General features: G+C 42.6%; 1 protein-coding gene across 1 annotated transcript in view; it reads right to left on the reverse strand.

The window, feature by feature from the left end:
• The window catches only part of LOC139369950 (metabotropic glutamate receptor 7-like), a 372,213-nt gene that overhangs the window by 83,397 nt on the left and 272,292 nt on the right, over positions 1 to 16,524 (reverse strand). The window contains exons 8-9 of the mRNA XM_071109233.1: positions 1,946 to 2,148; positions 928 to 1,660 (exon numbers count right to left, since the gene is read on the reverse strand). Coding sequence (XP_070965334.1) covers positions 928 to 1,660; positions 1,946 to 2,148 — 936 coding nt within the window. The remainder of the gene's footprint in view (positions 1 to 927; positions 1,661 to 1,945; positions 2,149 to 16,524) is intronic.

Here is a 16,524-nt window from a genome sequence, read left to right on the forward strand (position 1 = left end):
ATGCTGTTTTAAAAGTTGATAAACTTGCTTTAGCTTTAGTTAAGAGACAATAAAATACCCTTTGAAAGATGTTATTTACGTCCGATTCATCATTCTTAAGTCTTAGACCCATCCGTCTTTTAAACCTCATCCCAACCACACGTCAACGCGTGTGAGTCAGCGTGGCAATGTCTTCCAGAAAGTAGTCCGCTAAATTCAGGGCAACAATGTTTTAGAGAGCTGTAGCAACACTTCTCCAGTTGTACAAAACTATATCTTTCCAAATATCTGCGGTCGCAAAGATGATCTATATAGTGACCAGGGAATTCCCCCCCAATCTATTATAGAAAGAACCCTGTGACATCACAGACCAATCAGGAATGCTCACGGCATGTCCAACAACTCCATTATCTCAGCCAATCAGGACTAGCCAGGATGGATCCTGTCTTTCTCCCTGTATAGCTCAGTGCTTTTTCCTTGGCTAAACTCATCATTTAAATTGTATTTATATTTATTAAGGACCCCATACAAGTTTGTAATTTAAGCAACATGTTCAAGAAGGCATTTCTGCAAAAAAATACTAAAACAACAATGGCCCTACTGTGAAGTAGGAAGTCCCGTCTAATGGCTTAGATCCTGTCACCGGTCACATATAAAATCAAAGGTTTTGTCTAATTTGCCAAGTCGTGGGTTGGCACATTGGTGCAACCAATGTTAAAGTGTGCAAGCAAATATGCCATCTGCCACCGGGTAACTTCCCCTCAGTGCTAAAATGAAAGTTCTCCAATATGACTTAATTGGCTGGTTACCCAGACACAGCTTAAACCTAGTCTTGGACAAAGAAACACTTTCAATGGAGAATATTACGTTTTTGAGTCCAGGACTAGACTTAGGCCCATTATTATTATAATAATGAATAAATAGGAAACAATCTGAAATCAACCTTACCTTTTCTGCAGACTGAGCTGTCCCAAAGAAGATGGGAATGAAGGCTAGCCAGACGATACAGGTGGTATACATCGTGAATCCAATGGGCTTGGCCTCGTTAAAGTTCTCCGGGACGCCCCGCGTCTTGATGGCGTACACCGTGCACGTGACCATGAGAAGGATGCTATAACCCAGCGAGCATATAATCTGCAGATCCGTGATGTCACATTTCAACACTCCTCTAGCCTGGTCTGAGTTGAATGTCTTCTGTTCGTCGTAGTCGATGATGGTGTTAGGGGGATCCACACCGAACCAGACGAACACACCCAGTAGCTGAGCGGAAATTAGGGAAGAGGTGATGGCCAGCTGAGAGGTCGGGCTGATCAGCCTGGGTGCCGTCACAGACGTCTTACCTTCTTCGAAGATTCGGTAGATCCGGTTGGTCTTGGTGAGTAACGCGGCGTAGCTGATGCACATGCCCAGACCCAGGAAGATCCGGCGGAACGAGCATATGGCGACGTCGGGCTTGGCGATCATGACGAAGGTAATAATGTAACAGAGGAAGATCCCGGTGAGGAGGACATAGCTCAGTTCACGGCCCGACGCACGGACAATGGGCGTGTCGTTGTAGCGGATGAAGGTTGCCATGACGAAGATGGTGGCGATGATGCCCAGCATGGCGAGGAAGACGGGGATCACTGCCCAAGGGGAGTGCCACTCCAGCTTCACGATGGGGATGGGCTGACATGCCGTCCTTTTAATAGATTGATTGATTTATTAAGTTTAATTTAATTTGACAATTTAGAAAATACACATACAGACGACAAGACGTCAAGCAGTATTGTACTGTAAAACTTGTTTTTTTATAATACTACTGTATCAAGGAGAGCATAAAAACGTTATAGAATTATCTAGGGTTAAACAATTCCTGAAACTTTCCCAATATTCCCAGGTCTTCCAGAAATCCCTGGGAATTTTGGGAATGTTTGTGTAATTTTTCAAGTCTTAAAGTTATGTCTACAGTGTTCCTGTCTGTCACCTGTTGGGGTTGGGCATCATGCTGTAGGAGCACAGCTTGCAGGATGTTTCATCATACTGGTATTGGTAGCCATCACAGGGTTCACAGTGCCAGCAACACGGCATGCCTTTCACTGCCTTCTTCCTCTGTCCTGTCTTGCAGGGCTGACTGCACACAGAGCTGGGGATCTCTGTCTGTCCGTCCGGCCACTGCATATCCTCGATCTGGAACACAGGATGGATGCGGATTCGACAGGAGTAGAACAATGAAAATTACTTTTTTTTAAGAACAAGTCTTTTATACTTGATTTTATCCAGTCGGATTTGAGATTACATAACCCCACAATGCCGTGTAACATTTATGTTTTACTGACACATTTTGAAGACAAAAATAAACAATCCAATATCCTGCACTAGGAAGTAGCAGGCACAGCAAGAAGCCCTGGAGTGACTGCTGTGATTTCACAGTGCAGTGGACCCACAATGCAGTGGACCCTTAATCCCTCCCCCACCCCTAGAGCACTGGTTAGATGTCAATGTCATCACTCAGCATGTCACTCAGAGCAAATATGGATATTCTCAACTTCCTCCAAGAGAGGCAGAAAAGCGAGCAGGTTGAGCAGGACTAGCAGGTTAAGCAGGTTGAGCAGGACTAGCAGGTTAAGCAGGTTAAGCAGGTTGAGCAGGACTAGCAGGTTAAGCAGGTTGAGCAGGACTAGCAGGTTAAGCAGGTTGAGCAGGTTGAGCAGGTTGAGCAGATTAAGCAGGTTAAGCAGGTTGAACAGGACGAGCAGGTTAAGCAGGTTAAGCAGGTTGAGCAGTACGAGCAGGTTAAGCAGGACTAGCAGGTTAAGCAGGTTAAGCAGAACTAGCAGAACTAGCAGGTTAAGCAGGTTGAGCAGGACTAGCAGGTTAAGCAGGTTAAGCAGGTTGAACAGGACGAGCAGGTTAAGCAGGTTGAGCAGGACTAGCAGGTTAAGCAGGTTGAGCAGGACGAGCAGGTTAAGCAGGTTAAGCAGGTTGAACAGGACGAGCAGGTTAAGCAGGTTAAGCAGGTTGAGCAGGACGAGCAGGTTAAGCAGGTTGAACAGGTTGAACAGGACGAGCAGGTTAAGCAGGTTGAGCAGGACTAGCAGGTTAAGCAGGTTAAGCAGGTTGAACAGGACGAGCAGGTTAAGCAGGTTGAGCAGGACTAGCAGGTTAAGCAGGTTGAGCAGGACGAGCAGGTTAAGCAGGTTAAGCAGGTTAAGCAGGTTGAACAGGACGAGCAGGTTAAGCAGGTTAAGCAGGTTGAGCAGGACGAGCAGGTTAAGCAGGTTGAACAGGTTGAACAGGACGAGCAGGTTAAGCAGGTTGAGCAGGTTGAACAGGTTGAGCAGGTTGAGCAGGTTAAGCAGGTTGAGCAGGACTAGCAGGTTAAGCAGGTTGAGCAGGTTGAACAGGTTAAGCAGGTTGAACATAACGAGCAGGTTGAACAGGTTGAACAGGACGAGCAGGTTGAACAGGTTGAACAGGACGAGCAGGTTGAACAGGTTGAACAGGTTGAACAGGACGAGCAGGTTGAACAGGTTAAACAGGTTGAACATAACGAGCAGGTTGAACAGGTTGAACAGGTTGAACATAACGAGCAGGTTGAACAGGTTGAACAGGACGAGCAGGTTGAACAGGTTGAACAGGACGAGCAGGTTGAACAGGTTGAACAGGTTGAACAGGTTGAACAGGTTGAACAGGACGAGCAGGTTGAACAGGTTGAACAGGACGAGCAGGTTGAACAGGTTAAACAGGACGAGCAGGTTAAGCAGGTTGAGCAGGTTGAGCAGGTTGAACAGGACGAGCAGGTTGAGCAGGTTGAACAGGACTAGCAGGTTGAGCAGGTTAAGCAGGTTGAACAGGTTGAACAGGACGAGCAGGTTAATTAAGCAGAACTAGCAGGTTAAGCAAGTTGAGCAGGACTAGCAGGTTAAGCAGGTTGAACAGGTAGCAGTGATCGAGGTGGAGAGGGCAGAACAGAGTGAAAGTCACCCACCGCAGCAATGTTAGCCACAGGTTTACCCATTCTACAGGTAAATATAACCATGTCTGTTAATATTACAGTTGTAGTCAAAAGTTTACACACAATTTGAAATGACTCCAACCTAAGTGTATTTCAACCTCTCTACAAATTTCTTATTAACAAATTATAGTTTTTGCAAGTTGGTTAGGACATCTACTTTGTGCATGACACAAGTAATTTTTCCAACAATTGTTTACAGACAGATTATTTCACTTATAATTCACAGAGTCATAATTCCAGTGGGTCAGAAATTTACATACACTAAATTGACTGTGCCTTTAAACAGCTTGGGAAATTCCAGAAAATGATGTCATGGCTTTAGAAGCTTCTAATAGGCTAATTGACATCCTTTGAGTCAATTGGAGGTGTACCTGAGGGTGTATTTCAAGGTGGTGGTGGGTTTAGCACACAGTAGACTGTTTCACCTCAAGCTGATCGATAGAGAGAACAGAGGTGGGTTGAACACACAGTAGACTGTTTCACCTCAAGCTGCTCTACAGAGCGAACAGAGGTGAGTTTAGCTGGAGACTGTTTCACCTCAAGCTGATCTATAGATTCTAATTAGTTTCATTTATTTGCACAAATTATAACAGGTGAAATACAGAGAGTGAAAAAGTTAAACATGGTTTACAAATAATTCCCAGGTGAGTTGAAAAAGCCTGTGAAATTACTATTAAATGACTGTGTGTGTGTGTGTGTGTGTGTGTGTGAGAGAGAGGGAGGGTGTTTTTGGTACTGCGGGATTCTTTAATCAGTTTGACTCATTGAACAGGTCAGAGTGTATGTTTGAAGTTGGCGGGGTGATGAGGTGTTGGGTTTGCGCCAGACAAAGCGTTTTCCTTGGTGGCCAAAGAGCTCAATTTAGTCTCATCTGACCAGAATACCTTCTTCCATATGTTTGGGGCCTTCTTCCATATGTTTGGGGAGTCTCCCAAATACCTTTTGGTGAACACCAAACGTGTTTGCTCATTTTTTCCTTTAAGCAATGGCGTTTTTTTTTCTGGCCACTCTTCTGTAAAGCCCAGCTCTGTGGAGTGTACGGCTTAAAGTGGTCCTATGGACAGATTCTCCAATCTCTGCTGTGGAGTTTTGCAGCTCCTTCAGGTTTATCTTTGGTCTCTTTGTTGCCTCTTTGATTAATGCCCTCATTGCCTGGTCTGTTAGTTTTGGTGGGAGGCCCTCACTTGTCAGGTTTGTTTTGGTGCCATATTCTTTCCATTTTTTTTAATAATGGATTTAATGGAGCTCAGTGGGATGTTCAAAGTTTCAGATATTTTTGTATAACCCAACCCTGATCTGTACTTCTACACAACTTTGTCCCTGACATGTTTGGAGAGCTCCTTGGTCTTCATGGTGCCGCTTGGTGGTGTTGCAGACTCTGGGGCCTTTCAGAACAGGTGTGTGTGTGTGTGTGTGTATATGTATGTATATATATATGAGATCATGTGACAGATTGCACACAGGTGGACATTATTTAACTAATTATGTTACCTCTGAAGGTAATTGGTTACACCAGATCTTATTTAGGGGCTTCACAGCAAAGGGGGTGAATAGATATACACTCACCACTTTTTGAGTAATTTTTTTAAATTTCACTTAACCAATTTGGACTATTTTTGTGTATGTAATCCAAATAAAAATCCATTTAAATGACAGGTTGTAACCCAACAACATAGAAAAAATGCCAAGGGGGATGAATACTTTTGCAAAGCACTGTATCATGGCCTACAGCATGATCAAATAAGGTTAATGTTTCTGGCATTTTCAGACTACTAAACAACTACTGATTTAGAACCATGGAGAGTTACCGCAAGTCGCAAAGAAAACCGGTGCTTCCTCCACTATTCTACCACCATAGAGTACCACAGTATGAGTCATAATACCAGAGTGCCAAGTCGAGGTCCAAAAGGTTTCTTAACAGCTTCTAGCCCCAAGCCAAAAAGACTCCTGAACATATTCTACCCCCCCCAAGCCAAAAAAGTCTCCTGAACAGCTAATCAAATGGCTGCCCAGACAATTCGCATCCCCCCCCCCAAACCCTTCCTGCCTCTTTTGGAGAGGTTAGCACACAGTAGACGGTTTATTGATAAAAGTCACCTTGTTTAAGAGATATATTTTATCAAAATGTCACACACCAGGGTAAGACTTCACAAAACACAGCCCTTATTCTTATTTCAAAATTCTCTATTGGGAAAATGAGTGGTGGAAAAAAACCCGATTGGAACCATTTCCCTGTTTGACTGCTAGGTTGTGTGGGTATTATGACACCTCCACTGTGAGGCTCATCTATGCTTAGTCTAACACAGTGACAACCACAGATAACAAAAATTATTTAGTCCAATCAATGTCATCTGAATATGATGTGGCTGTCCATGGTGTGTGTGTGTGTGTGGGTTCGTGCAAGTAGAACAACAATGTTGACTCACCCTACTTGTAGAGAAAAGCCAATGCCATCCTCCTTTTCATGTTGACTAAATGGTTTATGACTCTTATTTTTTTGTTGTCCTAGGCTGCCTGGCTAAATCGCTTATTCGCTAGCCAAATGTCCTTTCATGGGTAACGGTGCACCAGGTAGTTAACATTACCCTAACGTTACTACATCTAGCTACATGTTGGACTTCCATCCTCTCAGGCCAGGGGCACAATGTATTTTTATTATTGTATTATTATTTTTGTAACATTTATTTAAGCTATGGTTGAATCAGAATCCCCGTTATAATAATCATTGACCAGTACGAAAAATGTAATAAAACCACAGGAGACTGAAAAGATTTGGCATGGGTCCTCAGATCCTCAAATGGTTCTACACACGCACCATCGAGAGCATCCTGACCGGTTGCATCACTGCCTGGTATGGCAACTGCTCAGCCTCCGACCGCAAGGCACTACAGAGGGTAGTGCGTACGGCCCAGTACATCACAAGCTTCCTTCCATCCAGGACCTCTATACCAGGCGGTGTCAGGGGAAGACCCAAAAAATTGTCAGACTCCAGCCACCCCAGTCATAGACTGTTCTCTCTGATACCGCATGGCAGGCGGTACCGAAGCACCAAGTCTAGGTCCAAGAGGCTTCTAAACAGCTTCTACCCCGAAGACTCTTGAACATCTAATCAAATGGCTACCCAGACTATTTGCATTGTTCCCCCCCCACCCTCTTTTACACCACTGCTACTCTCTGTTGTTATCATCTATGTATAGTCACTTTAATAACTCTACCTACATGTACATATTACCTCAACTAACCGGTGTCCCCACACATTGACTCTGTACCGGTACCCCCCTGTATATAGTCTCACTATTGTTATTTTGTTGCTGCTCTTTAATTACTTGTTACTTTTATTTCTTATTCTTATCTGTATTTTTTTTTAAACTGCATTGTTGGTTAGGGGCTCGTAATTGAACATTTCACTAAGGTGAAATACCTGTTGTATTCGGCGCATGTGACTAATACAATTTGATTTTGTCACGTTCTGACCATAGTTCTGTTATTTTATTCATTGTTTTCGAATGGTCAGGGCGTGATTTGGGGTGGGCAGTCTGTTGGTTTCTGTGTTCGGCCTAGTATGGTTCTCAATCAGAGGTGTCGTTAGTTGACTCTGAGAATCATACTTGGGTAGCCTTTTGGTTTTTGGGTGTTTGTTTTCCGTGTGAGTGTTTTAACCACACGGTACTGTTTCGGTTTTGAAAATTCATGTTGTTATTTTCTGTTTAGTGTTCTGAGTTTGAATTAAAAATCATCATGAACACTTACCACGCTGCGCTTTGGTCCGATCCTTACTCCTCCTCAGACGAAGAGGAGGAAAGCCGTTACAGATTTAAAGTCCAAATCCCTATCTCCATCCACGACTAATTTAGTAAAGGGACAATGTTAGCTAGCTAGCCAGCCACTGGAGGACAACAACACAATTAGATGCAACAATTCAAGTTTTCTGTCAATGACGTTTGGCATGTGACGTGATTGGTGTGAAGCCAAATCCAAACTGGCTTCCCTTTGTACTTTTTTTTGGTCCGCCAGGACCATTCACAGCTATTATTTTATATTTGTTTTATCAAGAGAGGCCAAATGCTCGCTGGCTTCCTTTGCATTCACGGGCAGCAACAATGCCATACTCTTTTTGACCAGACAGCATAGGCAGCTGTTGAGTTCACTTGGATACTTTCTCCGGTGAGATACATTCAGCTTCCTGCAAATTGTAGGACATTTATGAAAAACAGACAAAATATTTTGCCTCTCTGTTTTTCATGTTATCTATTTTCTTGGTGATTTCCCCTTGCCAACCATGTTTGTGGAAGCGTGGCTTCCACGACACTGATGGTTAGTGACATTTTGTCTTTTCAAATATTGCATGATACATATTTTTTTAAATGAGGTCTACTAGTCAGGCTGGCCAGTGCCCATAATCCTTAGTTTCCATCCCTGGCTAGGAGTAAAACAATCCAAAATAACAGTTTAGAACTGAATTATATATTGTTCATGATCAAAGTTCTCATAAATCATTACTCTGCATTGGCATCACAGTTTAGCCTATCCACACATTATTTCCTAACTGGCTAACTGCAAACAACTTTATCCAAGTAAATACATTTTAAATGTCTTAATTTAGCCTTTTTTCTGGTAATGTTCATGCTTGTTAAGGGATATTTTTACGTTGTTAGCTTCATTAACCAATGGACATAATGATAGATTTCAAATGTATGGACTGATATCAAGCAGTATGAAAGGATGATTGAGTGTTATATATATATATATGATATCTTTCATCTTTCACAATAAGTTGTGATAAAAACAAACAATAACATGGCTCTATTTTATTCCAGCAGTATTTCATCGAAATGTAAATTAATAAAACAATCACTCTAGACCATAATGATTGGTTGAGCAAGTGGATATATTCTCTCTGGGTGATGTAAATCAACTAAAGAATCAAGAATATTCCCTCAAAGGGATAAGGGGAGATACTGACATGCAGTGCCTTCAGAACGTATTCATAGCCTTGTCTTTTACCAATTAATTTTTTTTCTTCACATTTTCACATGCTTCTACACCTGCATTGCTTGGTGTTTGGGGTTTTAGGCTGGGTTTCTGTACAGCACTTTGAGATATCAGCTGATGTACGAAGGGCTATATAAATACATTTGATTTGATGATTTGCAAACATTCCATTTATATTTTCCAATGGGGCTATACATTTGGGTGAGATTTTTTTTCTTACGTGAGCAGCCTTGTTTCACTGCCAAAAATAAATTAAACCATCTAGTATTCAGTGAAAAAACAACACAATGTCAAATACAGGATGCCTAGTCAAATAATTATCATCCAATCACATTAACCGTTACACTCTCACGGGAATTCCACTAACGGTCCGTATGGAGCCAAACGTAGCTGCTGCTCATGTTGGTTTCTGTACTGATGGTGCAAAAGCCATGACAGGGAGACATAGTGGAGTGGCAACGTGTGTGCAAGCAGTTGCTCCCAACTCCACTTGGGTACACTGCAGCATCCACGAGAGGCTCTTGCCGCCAAGGGAATGCCTGACAGCATGAAAGACGTTTTGGAGACTACAGTGAAAATGGTTAACTTTGTTAAAGCAAGGCGCCTGAACTCTCGTGTATTTTCTGCACTATGCAATGATTTTTTAATTTAAAAATTACATTTCACCTTTAATTAACCAGGTAACAAGTTCTCATTTACAACCGTGACCTGGCCAAAATAAAGCAAAGCAGTTCGACACATACAACAACACAGAGTTACACATGGAATAAACAAATACAGTATAAAAAGTATATATACTGTGTGTGCAAATGAGGTGGGATAAGTAAAGTAAGGCAATAAATAGGTCATGGTGGCGAAGTAATTGCAATATAGTAATTAAACACTGGAATGGTAGATGTGCAGAATAGGAATGTGCAAGTAGAGATACTGGGGTGCAAAGGTGCAAGACAAATAAATAAATACAGTATGGGGATGACGTAGTTGAATAGGCTATTTACAGATGGGCAGTGATCTGTGAGCTGCTCAGACAGCTGGTTCTTAAAGCTAGTGAGGGAGATATGAGTCTCCAGCTTCAGTGATTTTTGCAGTTCGTTCCAGTCATTGGCAGCAGAGAACTAGAAGGAAAGGCGGCCAAACGAGGAATTGGCTTTGGGGGTGACTAGTGAGATATACCTGCTGGAGCGCGTTCTACGGGTGGGTGCTGCTATGGTGACCAGTGAGCTGAGATAAGGCGGGGCTTTACCTAGCAGAGACTTGTAGATGACCTGGAACCAGTGGAATGGGCGACAAATATGAAGCGAGGGCCAGCCAACGAGAGTGTACAGGTCGCAGGGGTGGGTGGTATATGGGGCTTTGGTAGAAAAACGAATGACACTGTGATAGACTGCATCCAATTTGTTGAGTAGAGTGTTGGAGGCTATTTTGTAAATTACATCGCCAAAGTTGAGGATCGGTAGGATGGTCAGTTTTACGAGGGTATGTTTGGCAGCACGAGTGATGCTTTGTTGCGAAATAGAAAGCCAATTCTAGATTTAATTTTGGATTGGAGATGCTTAATGTGAGTCTGGAAGGAGAGTTTACAGTCTAACCAGACACTTGGGTATTTGTAGTTACAAGTCAGAACCATCCAGAGTAGAGATGCTGGACGGGCGGGCAGGTTAGTCTGGAGGTTAGTTAATAACACAGTCTCCAAAGTATTCTAAATCAGAACCGTCCAGAGTAGTGATGCGGGCAGGTGCGGGCAGCGATCGGTTGAAGAACATGCATTTAGTTTTACTTGCATTTAAGAGCATTTGGAGGCCATGGAAGAAGAGATGTATCGCATTGAAGCTCATCTGGAGGTTAGTTAACACAGTGTCTAAAAAAGGGCCAGAGGTATACAGAATGGTGTTATCTGCGTAGAGGTGGATCAGAGAATCACCAGCAGCAAGAGCGACATCATTAATGTATACAAAGAAGAGAGTCGGCCTGAGAATTGAACCCTGTGTTACCGCCATAGGTCCGGACAACAGGCCCTCTGATTTGACACAATCATTTGAGAAACCAAGTCTGTTGAGTCTGCCGATAAGTATGTGGTGATTGACAGAGTCGAAAGCCTTGGCCAGGTCGATGAATACGGCTACACAGTATTGTCTCTTGTCGATAGCGGTTATGATATCGTTTAGGACCTTGAGCGTGGCTGAGGTGCACCCATGACCAGCTCGGAAACCAGATTGCATAGTCGAGAAGGTACGGTGGGATTCAAAATGCTCGGTAATCTGTTTGTTAACTTGGCTTTCGAAAACGTTAAAGGCAGGGCAGGATAGATATAGGTCTATAGCAGTTTGTTTCTAGAGTGTCTCCCCCTTTTGAAGAGGGGGATGACCGTGGCAGCTTTCCAATCTTTGGGAATCTCAGACGATACGAAAGAGAGGTTGAACAGGCTAGTAATAGGGGTTGCAACAATTTCGGAAGATCATTTTTGAAAGAAAGGGTCCAGATTGTCTAGCACGGCTGATTTGTCGTGGTCCAGATTTTGCAGCTCTTTCAGAACATCAGCTATCTGGATTTGGGTGAAGGAGAAATGGGGAGGCTTGGGCGAGTTGCTGTAGGGGCTGCAGGGCTGTTGATCGGGGTAGGGGTAGCCAGGTGGAAAGCATGGCTAGCTGTAGAAAAATGCTTATTGAAATTCTCTATTATAGTGGATTTATCAGTGGTGACAGTGCTTCCTAGCCTCAGTGCAGTGAGCACCTGAGAGGAGGTGTTCTTATTCTCCATGGACTTTACAGTGTCCCAGAACCTTTTTGAGTTTGTGCTACAGGATGTACATTTCTGCTTGAAAAAGCTAGCCTTAGCTTTCCTAACTGCCTTTGTATATTGGTTCCTAGCTTCCCTGAAAAATTGCATATCACGGGGACTATTCGATGCTAATGCAGAATGCCACAGGATGTTTTTGTGCTGGTCAAGGGCAGTCAGGTCTGGAGAGAACCAAAGACTATATCTGTTCCTGGTTCTACATTTTTTGAATGGGGCATGCTTATTTAAGATGGTGAGGAAGGCATTTTTAAAGAATAACCAGGCATCCTCTACTGATGGAATGAGATCAATATCCTTCCAGGATACACTGGCTAGGTCGATTAGAAAGGCCTGCTCGCTGGTGTTTTAGGGAGCGTTATACAGTGATGAGGGGTGGTCGTTTGACAGCAGACCCATTACGGATGCAGGCAATGAAGCAGTAATTGCTGAGATCTTGGTTTTTACGGTTACAGAAGTCATCAAAAGAGAGCGCCTGGGGAATAGGAGTGGAGCTAGGCACTGCAGGGCCTGGATTAACCTTTACATCACCAGATGAACAGAGGAGGAGTAGGATAAGGGTAGGGCTAAAGGCTAACAGAACTGGTTGTCTAGTACGTTCGGAACAGAGAGAAAAGGAGCAGGTTTCTGGGAACGATAGACTAGGTTAAAGGCATAATGTACAGACAAAGGTATGGTAGGATTTTAGTACATTGGTGGTAAACCTAGGCATTGAGTAATGATGAGAGATATTGTCTCTAGAGACATTTTAACCAGGTGTTGTCACCGTTTTTGTGGGAGGTGGAACTAAATTATTGGTTAAGGCATATTGAGCAGGGCTAGAGGCTCTACAGTGAAATAAGAGAATAATCACTAACCAGGACAGTAATCAACAAGGAAAATTGATATTAGGGAGAGGCATGTGTAGCCGAGTGATCATAGGGGTCCAGTGAGTGCCTCTGATTCCAAAGGTTGTAAGGTCGTATCCAGCGTTAGAATGTTATTTTAGATTATTTTGTCTTAATGTTTGGAAAGATTTTGAAATGTGAAGTTTGAAAAAACGTGGATGAATGTCTAATTCTGGCTGTGAGAGAGAGCTAGTTGCTGGTAGATTTTCTATTGGTATCATGATGAAAATACTCTCAATGTATGACCCTTTACGCCTGCTGACTAACAAAGTAGAGTGAAGGTATGACAATCTATGCCTGCTCCCTTACAAAGAAGAGTGAAGGTATGACAATCTATGCCTGCTCCCTAACAAAGCAGAGTGAAGGTATGACAATCTATGCCTGCTCCCTTACAAAGCAGAGTGAACGTATGACAATCTATGCCTGCTCCCTTACAAAGCAGAGTGAAGGTATAACAATATATGCCTGCTCCCTTACAAAGCAGAGTGAAGGTATGACAATATATGCCTGCTCCCTTACAAAGCAGAGTGAAGGTATGACACTTTACACCTGCTCCCTAACAAAGCAGAGTGAGGGCTTGAAAGAGAAGAAACCTGGATAACAAATATATAATTGGCCTTGCCTTGGGCTCTGTTTTTTAAATATAACTTTTTTTATAAATATGACAGCGATTCCACACTTTGACATGAGGCACGTTGCGGGAGAAAAATATTATTTGTATTTTATGTTATTAGCTATAATTCTATAACATGTGTGTGTTGACTCAAATCAGGTCAGCCTAACAGTGTGTCTTGTCAAAACAACTATTGATTTCATATGCATGGCACAGCCATCTAGGATGCACAGACCAGTAAACTAAAAAATATGCCATTCTATTCTTCTGAAAATACATTTTATTAGTCTTATAATGTTTCTTAGGACCTGCCTAAAACAAAGGAATAATGGATATTCTCAGTGTTGGTGTATATTCAATGGATTTACTAAAAATAGGCGTCCACCCACATCCGCCCCAGTCTACTCCCACTCTTACACTTGCCGACATGTGCAGGGAGATATGAAAGACTTATCCCGGCTAGAATATGGTAAAATTGGATGAATTGGGCTCTAAAAAAGAAATGTGTATATATGTTTATTTTTTACATGTAACATACCGTAAAATCTGCCTGTAAAAGGGAACTACAGAAACAGTCATGAACATTATAAATAAACTCAGGGGATTTTCCCTTATATTGTATAACCTGACTTAGAATTACTCTGGGCACTCGTTAAAGGCAATACAGTTAAAGTTAACCGTTTAAAATCTCACTAGGGCCCAGTCTGGAAACATTCCTGGCTCTTACTTTTTGAGACCCAGGCAGATTATATTTTAGTTAAAACATGGTAACACTTTTTATTTACAACTTTTATGTTTTCCTTTAAAAAATAAAAACACACAACTATGCCTTTCCAACTCTGAGTGTGGAAACGGCCTCACTGTCTGTCACCTGGGGATTAATTAGCATTTTTCAAATGTGCGAGTAAATAGAGCTGAATATATTGATAAAAGTCCCCTTGTCTAAGAGAGATTTACGTGGTATTTATAATGTCTCGCCAGGGTAAGCGTACACTAAACACAGCCCTTATTTTAAGTGTTTCTACTATTTTCTATGGGAAGAATGAATGGTGGAAAAAATGATTGGATCCATTTCCCTGTTTGACTGCTAGGTTTTATGGGTATTATGACACCTCCACTGCGGGGCTCTATTTCAACATAATCTAATCACCTAGGCTTAGTATTATACAGTGACAACTAAAAGCTACCAAAAAACAATTTAGTTCAATCAACGCCAACTAAATATGATGTGGCTGTCCATGGTACTGATGTGTGTGTGTGTGTGTGTGTGTGTGTGTGTGTGTTTACAAGTAGAAAAAACATGTTGACTCATCCTACTTGTAGAGAAATGCCATCCTCCTTTCATGCTGACTAAACGGTCTATGACTCCGTCAAACACATTTTTAGTTTTTGTTGTCTTAGGCTAAAATGCTTATTCGCTACCCAAACGTCCTTTCATGAGCAAAGGTCTCTCTCTCTCTCTCTCTCTCTCATATCCATTTATCCCTCCATTGCCTCCCACTCACTCATTCTCTCCATCCACCTGCTCAGTAGATAAACATTGACATTACAGGGAACATCTGACAATTTGAAACACATCTCAATAGCACATCTCTCCATGTTGTGAAATATCCATTTGCACGTAAATGCAAGTCCCCTGTTCTGCATTCGTAATCAGATGTATAACATAGTACCTAAGATTGGAAATACTCTAAATAGCTTTACTATTGTTTAGTCTCTCGTGACATCCTTAACATTAATCTCATACACCCACAACTAAAATATTGTGTAATTGCATCAGATGCTCAATTAAGTTCTGGGGGGGGGGGGATGTGTTTATAAAATGTACTAATGCGAATAATGAAGTCTCCACCCCTCTAAACAGAAAATCTCTCGCACCATCAAATTGGGATTTTGTTCCTCTCATCGCACATCCTGTAGACAGCTGCTAATTTTACAGTGTGCTACATGCATCTGTCCACAAGAGATGACCTTATCATAAAATCGTAGGACACGATTCAGTCACAGGTGACTTGGTTCTCTTTCAGTCCGTCACTCGGTATTAACAACCAATCATATACACCTGAAGAAAACCAAAAACACCAACGGGCCAATGAATGCAGAGCCCTGCCTTCCTGGATATAACACTGTGGCTCACATGAATTTCCTCAATTTTTTTTTGCTCTTCAGCTAACCTGAAGGAGAACGTCTCATACAATTTACAAGCACGCATTAACAAGACTACGAGATCCGGCTCTGACTTAGGTGTCTGTTAGTGGTGAGAGAATACTTGTCCCCTTGATGTTGCGTGTTTTGGGTCTTGGTGTCTTGGTGTTGCTTTTGTGCTAAACGTCTACCACTTCTTCTCTGCTTGTGTAGCCAGTGGTAAGAGTCAGTTCAAAAGGCTATCCATATGGATTTTAACCTCCGACTGTGCCCCAGGGCTTGTGGTTTCACAGTGAAAGTTAAAGACACTCACAAGTGTTGTCCTGTTTGCCCGGGGTGGAAACAGGCTAAGGCTGCCTTGGCTCGGGCCAGTTCTTGTGACCGGTGTCACCGGCTGAATGAAGACTTTGTTGTACGCTGATTTCTTAGGACGATTGGGGTTACTGGAGAAGGCAACTCTCTTTGAAAAAAAAAAATGAACTGTGTGTGGCGGCCTTGGGGAGAGAAAGGCTGTTATGTTCCAGAGGACCAGTGTCATCTCTAGTTGACTTTGTCACAAATAGCCTACCGAAGCAAGGGGAATGTGTATTGGGCGAGTCAATTTCGCCGAAGGGGTGTTTGGCTCAGCTTTGGAATCCATGCAGTCCCTTCCCGAGGATAAGCAAAAACAGGAAGTGGCAGTACTTTCTTGCTGTGTTCACGTCCTTTTGGGAACTCATGCAATACGACCTTCCTGCTGGGAAAATGCACTTGAACGCCCCCACAAACTCTTGATTATGACTAGGAGACTTATGATATCTGGAACCCAAACCTTTTCATATACAGGGCTTCGATGTCAGGCACTACTGAGATGGACGAACAGCGCCATTGTTTTGGGGCTGTCAACGGTGACATTTTGTTCATTTGGTGAACGCTCTTACCCTATGACCTATGGCAGGGTTAACAAAAACATTGTCTTGCCCATTTAAGCGTTTGCATTTCACAGCTGATTCAAATAACCAACTAATCATGAAGCTTTGATCATTTGAATCTGTTTAGTGTTAAGGCAAAAACCCAAAACGTGCCCACCTAAGGGGTCCTGAGGAACGAGTTTAAGAAATTTGGCTTATGATGTCCAA

Source organism: Oncorhynchus clarkii, chromosome 17, assembly GCF_045791955.1.
Source record: "Oncorhynchus clarkii lewisi isolate Uvic-CL-2024 chromosome 17, UVic_Ocla_1.0, whole genome shotgun sequence".
NCBI classification, from domain to species: domain Eukaryota; kingdom Metazoa; phylum Chordata; class Actinopteri; order Salmoniformes; family Salmonidae; genus Oncorhynchus; species Oncorhynchus clarkii.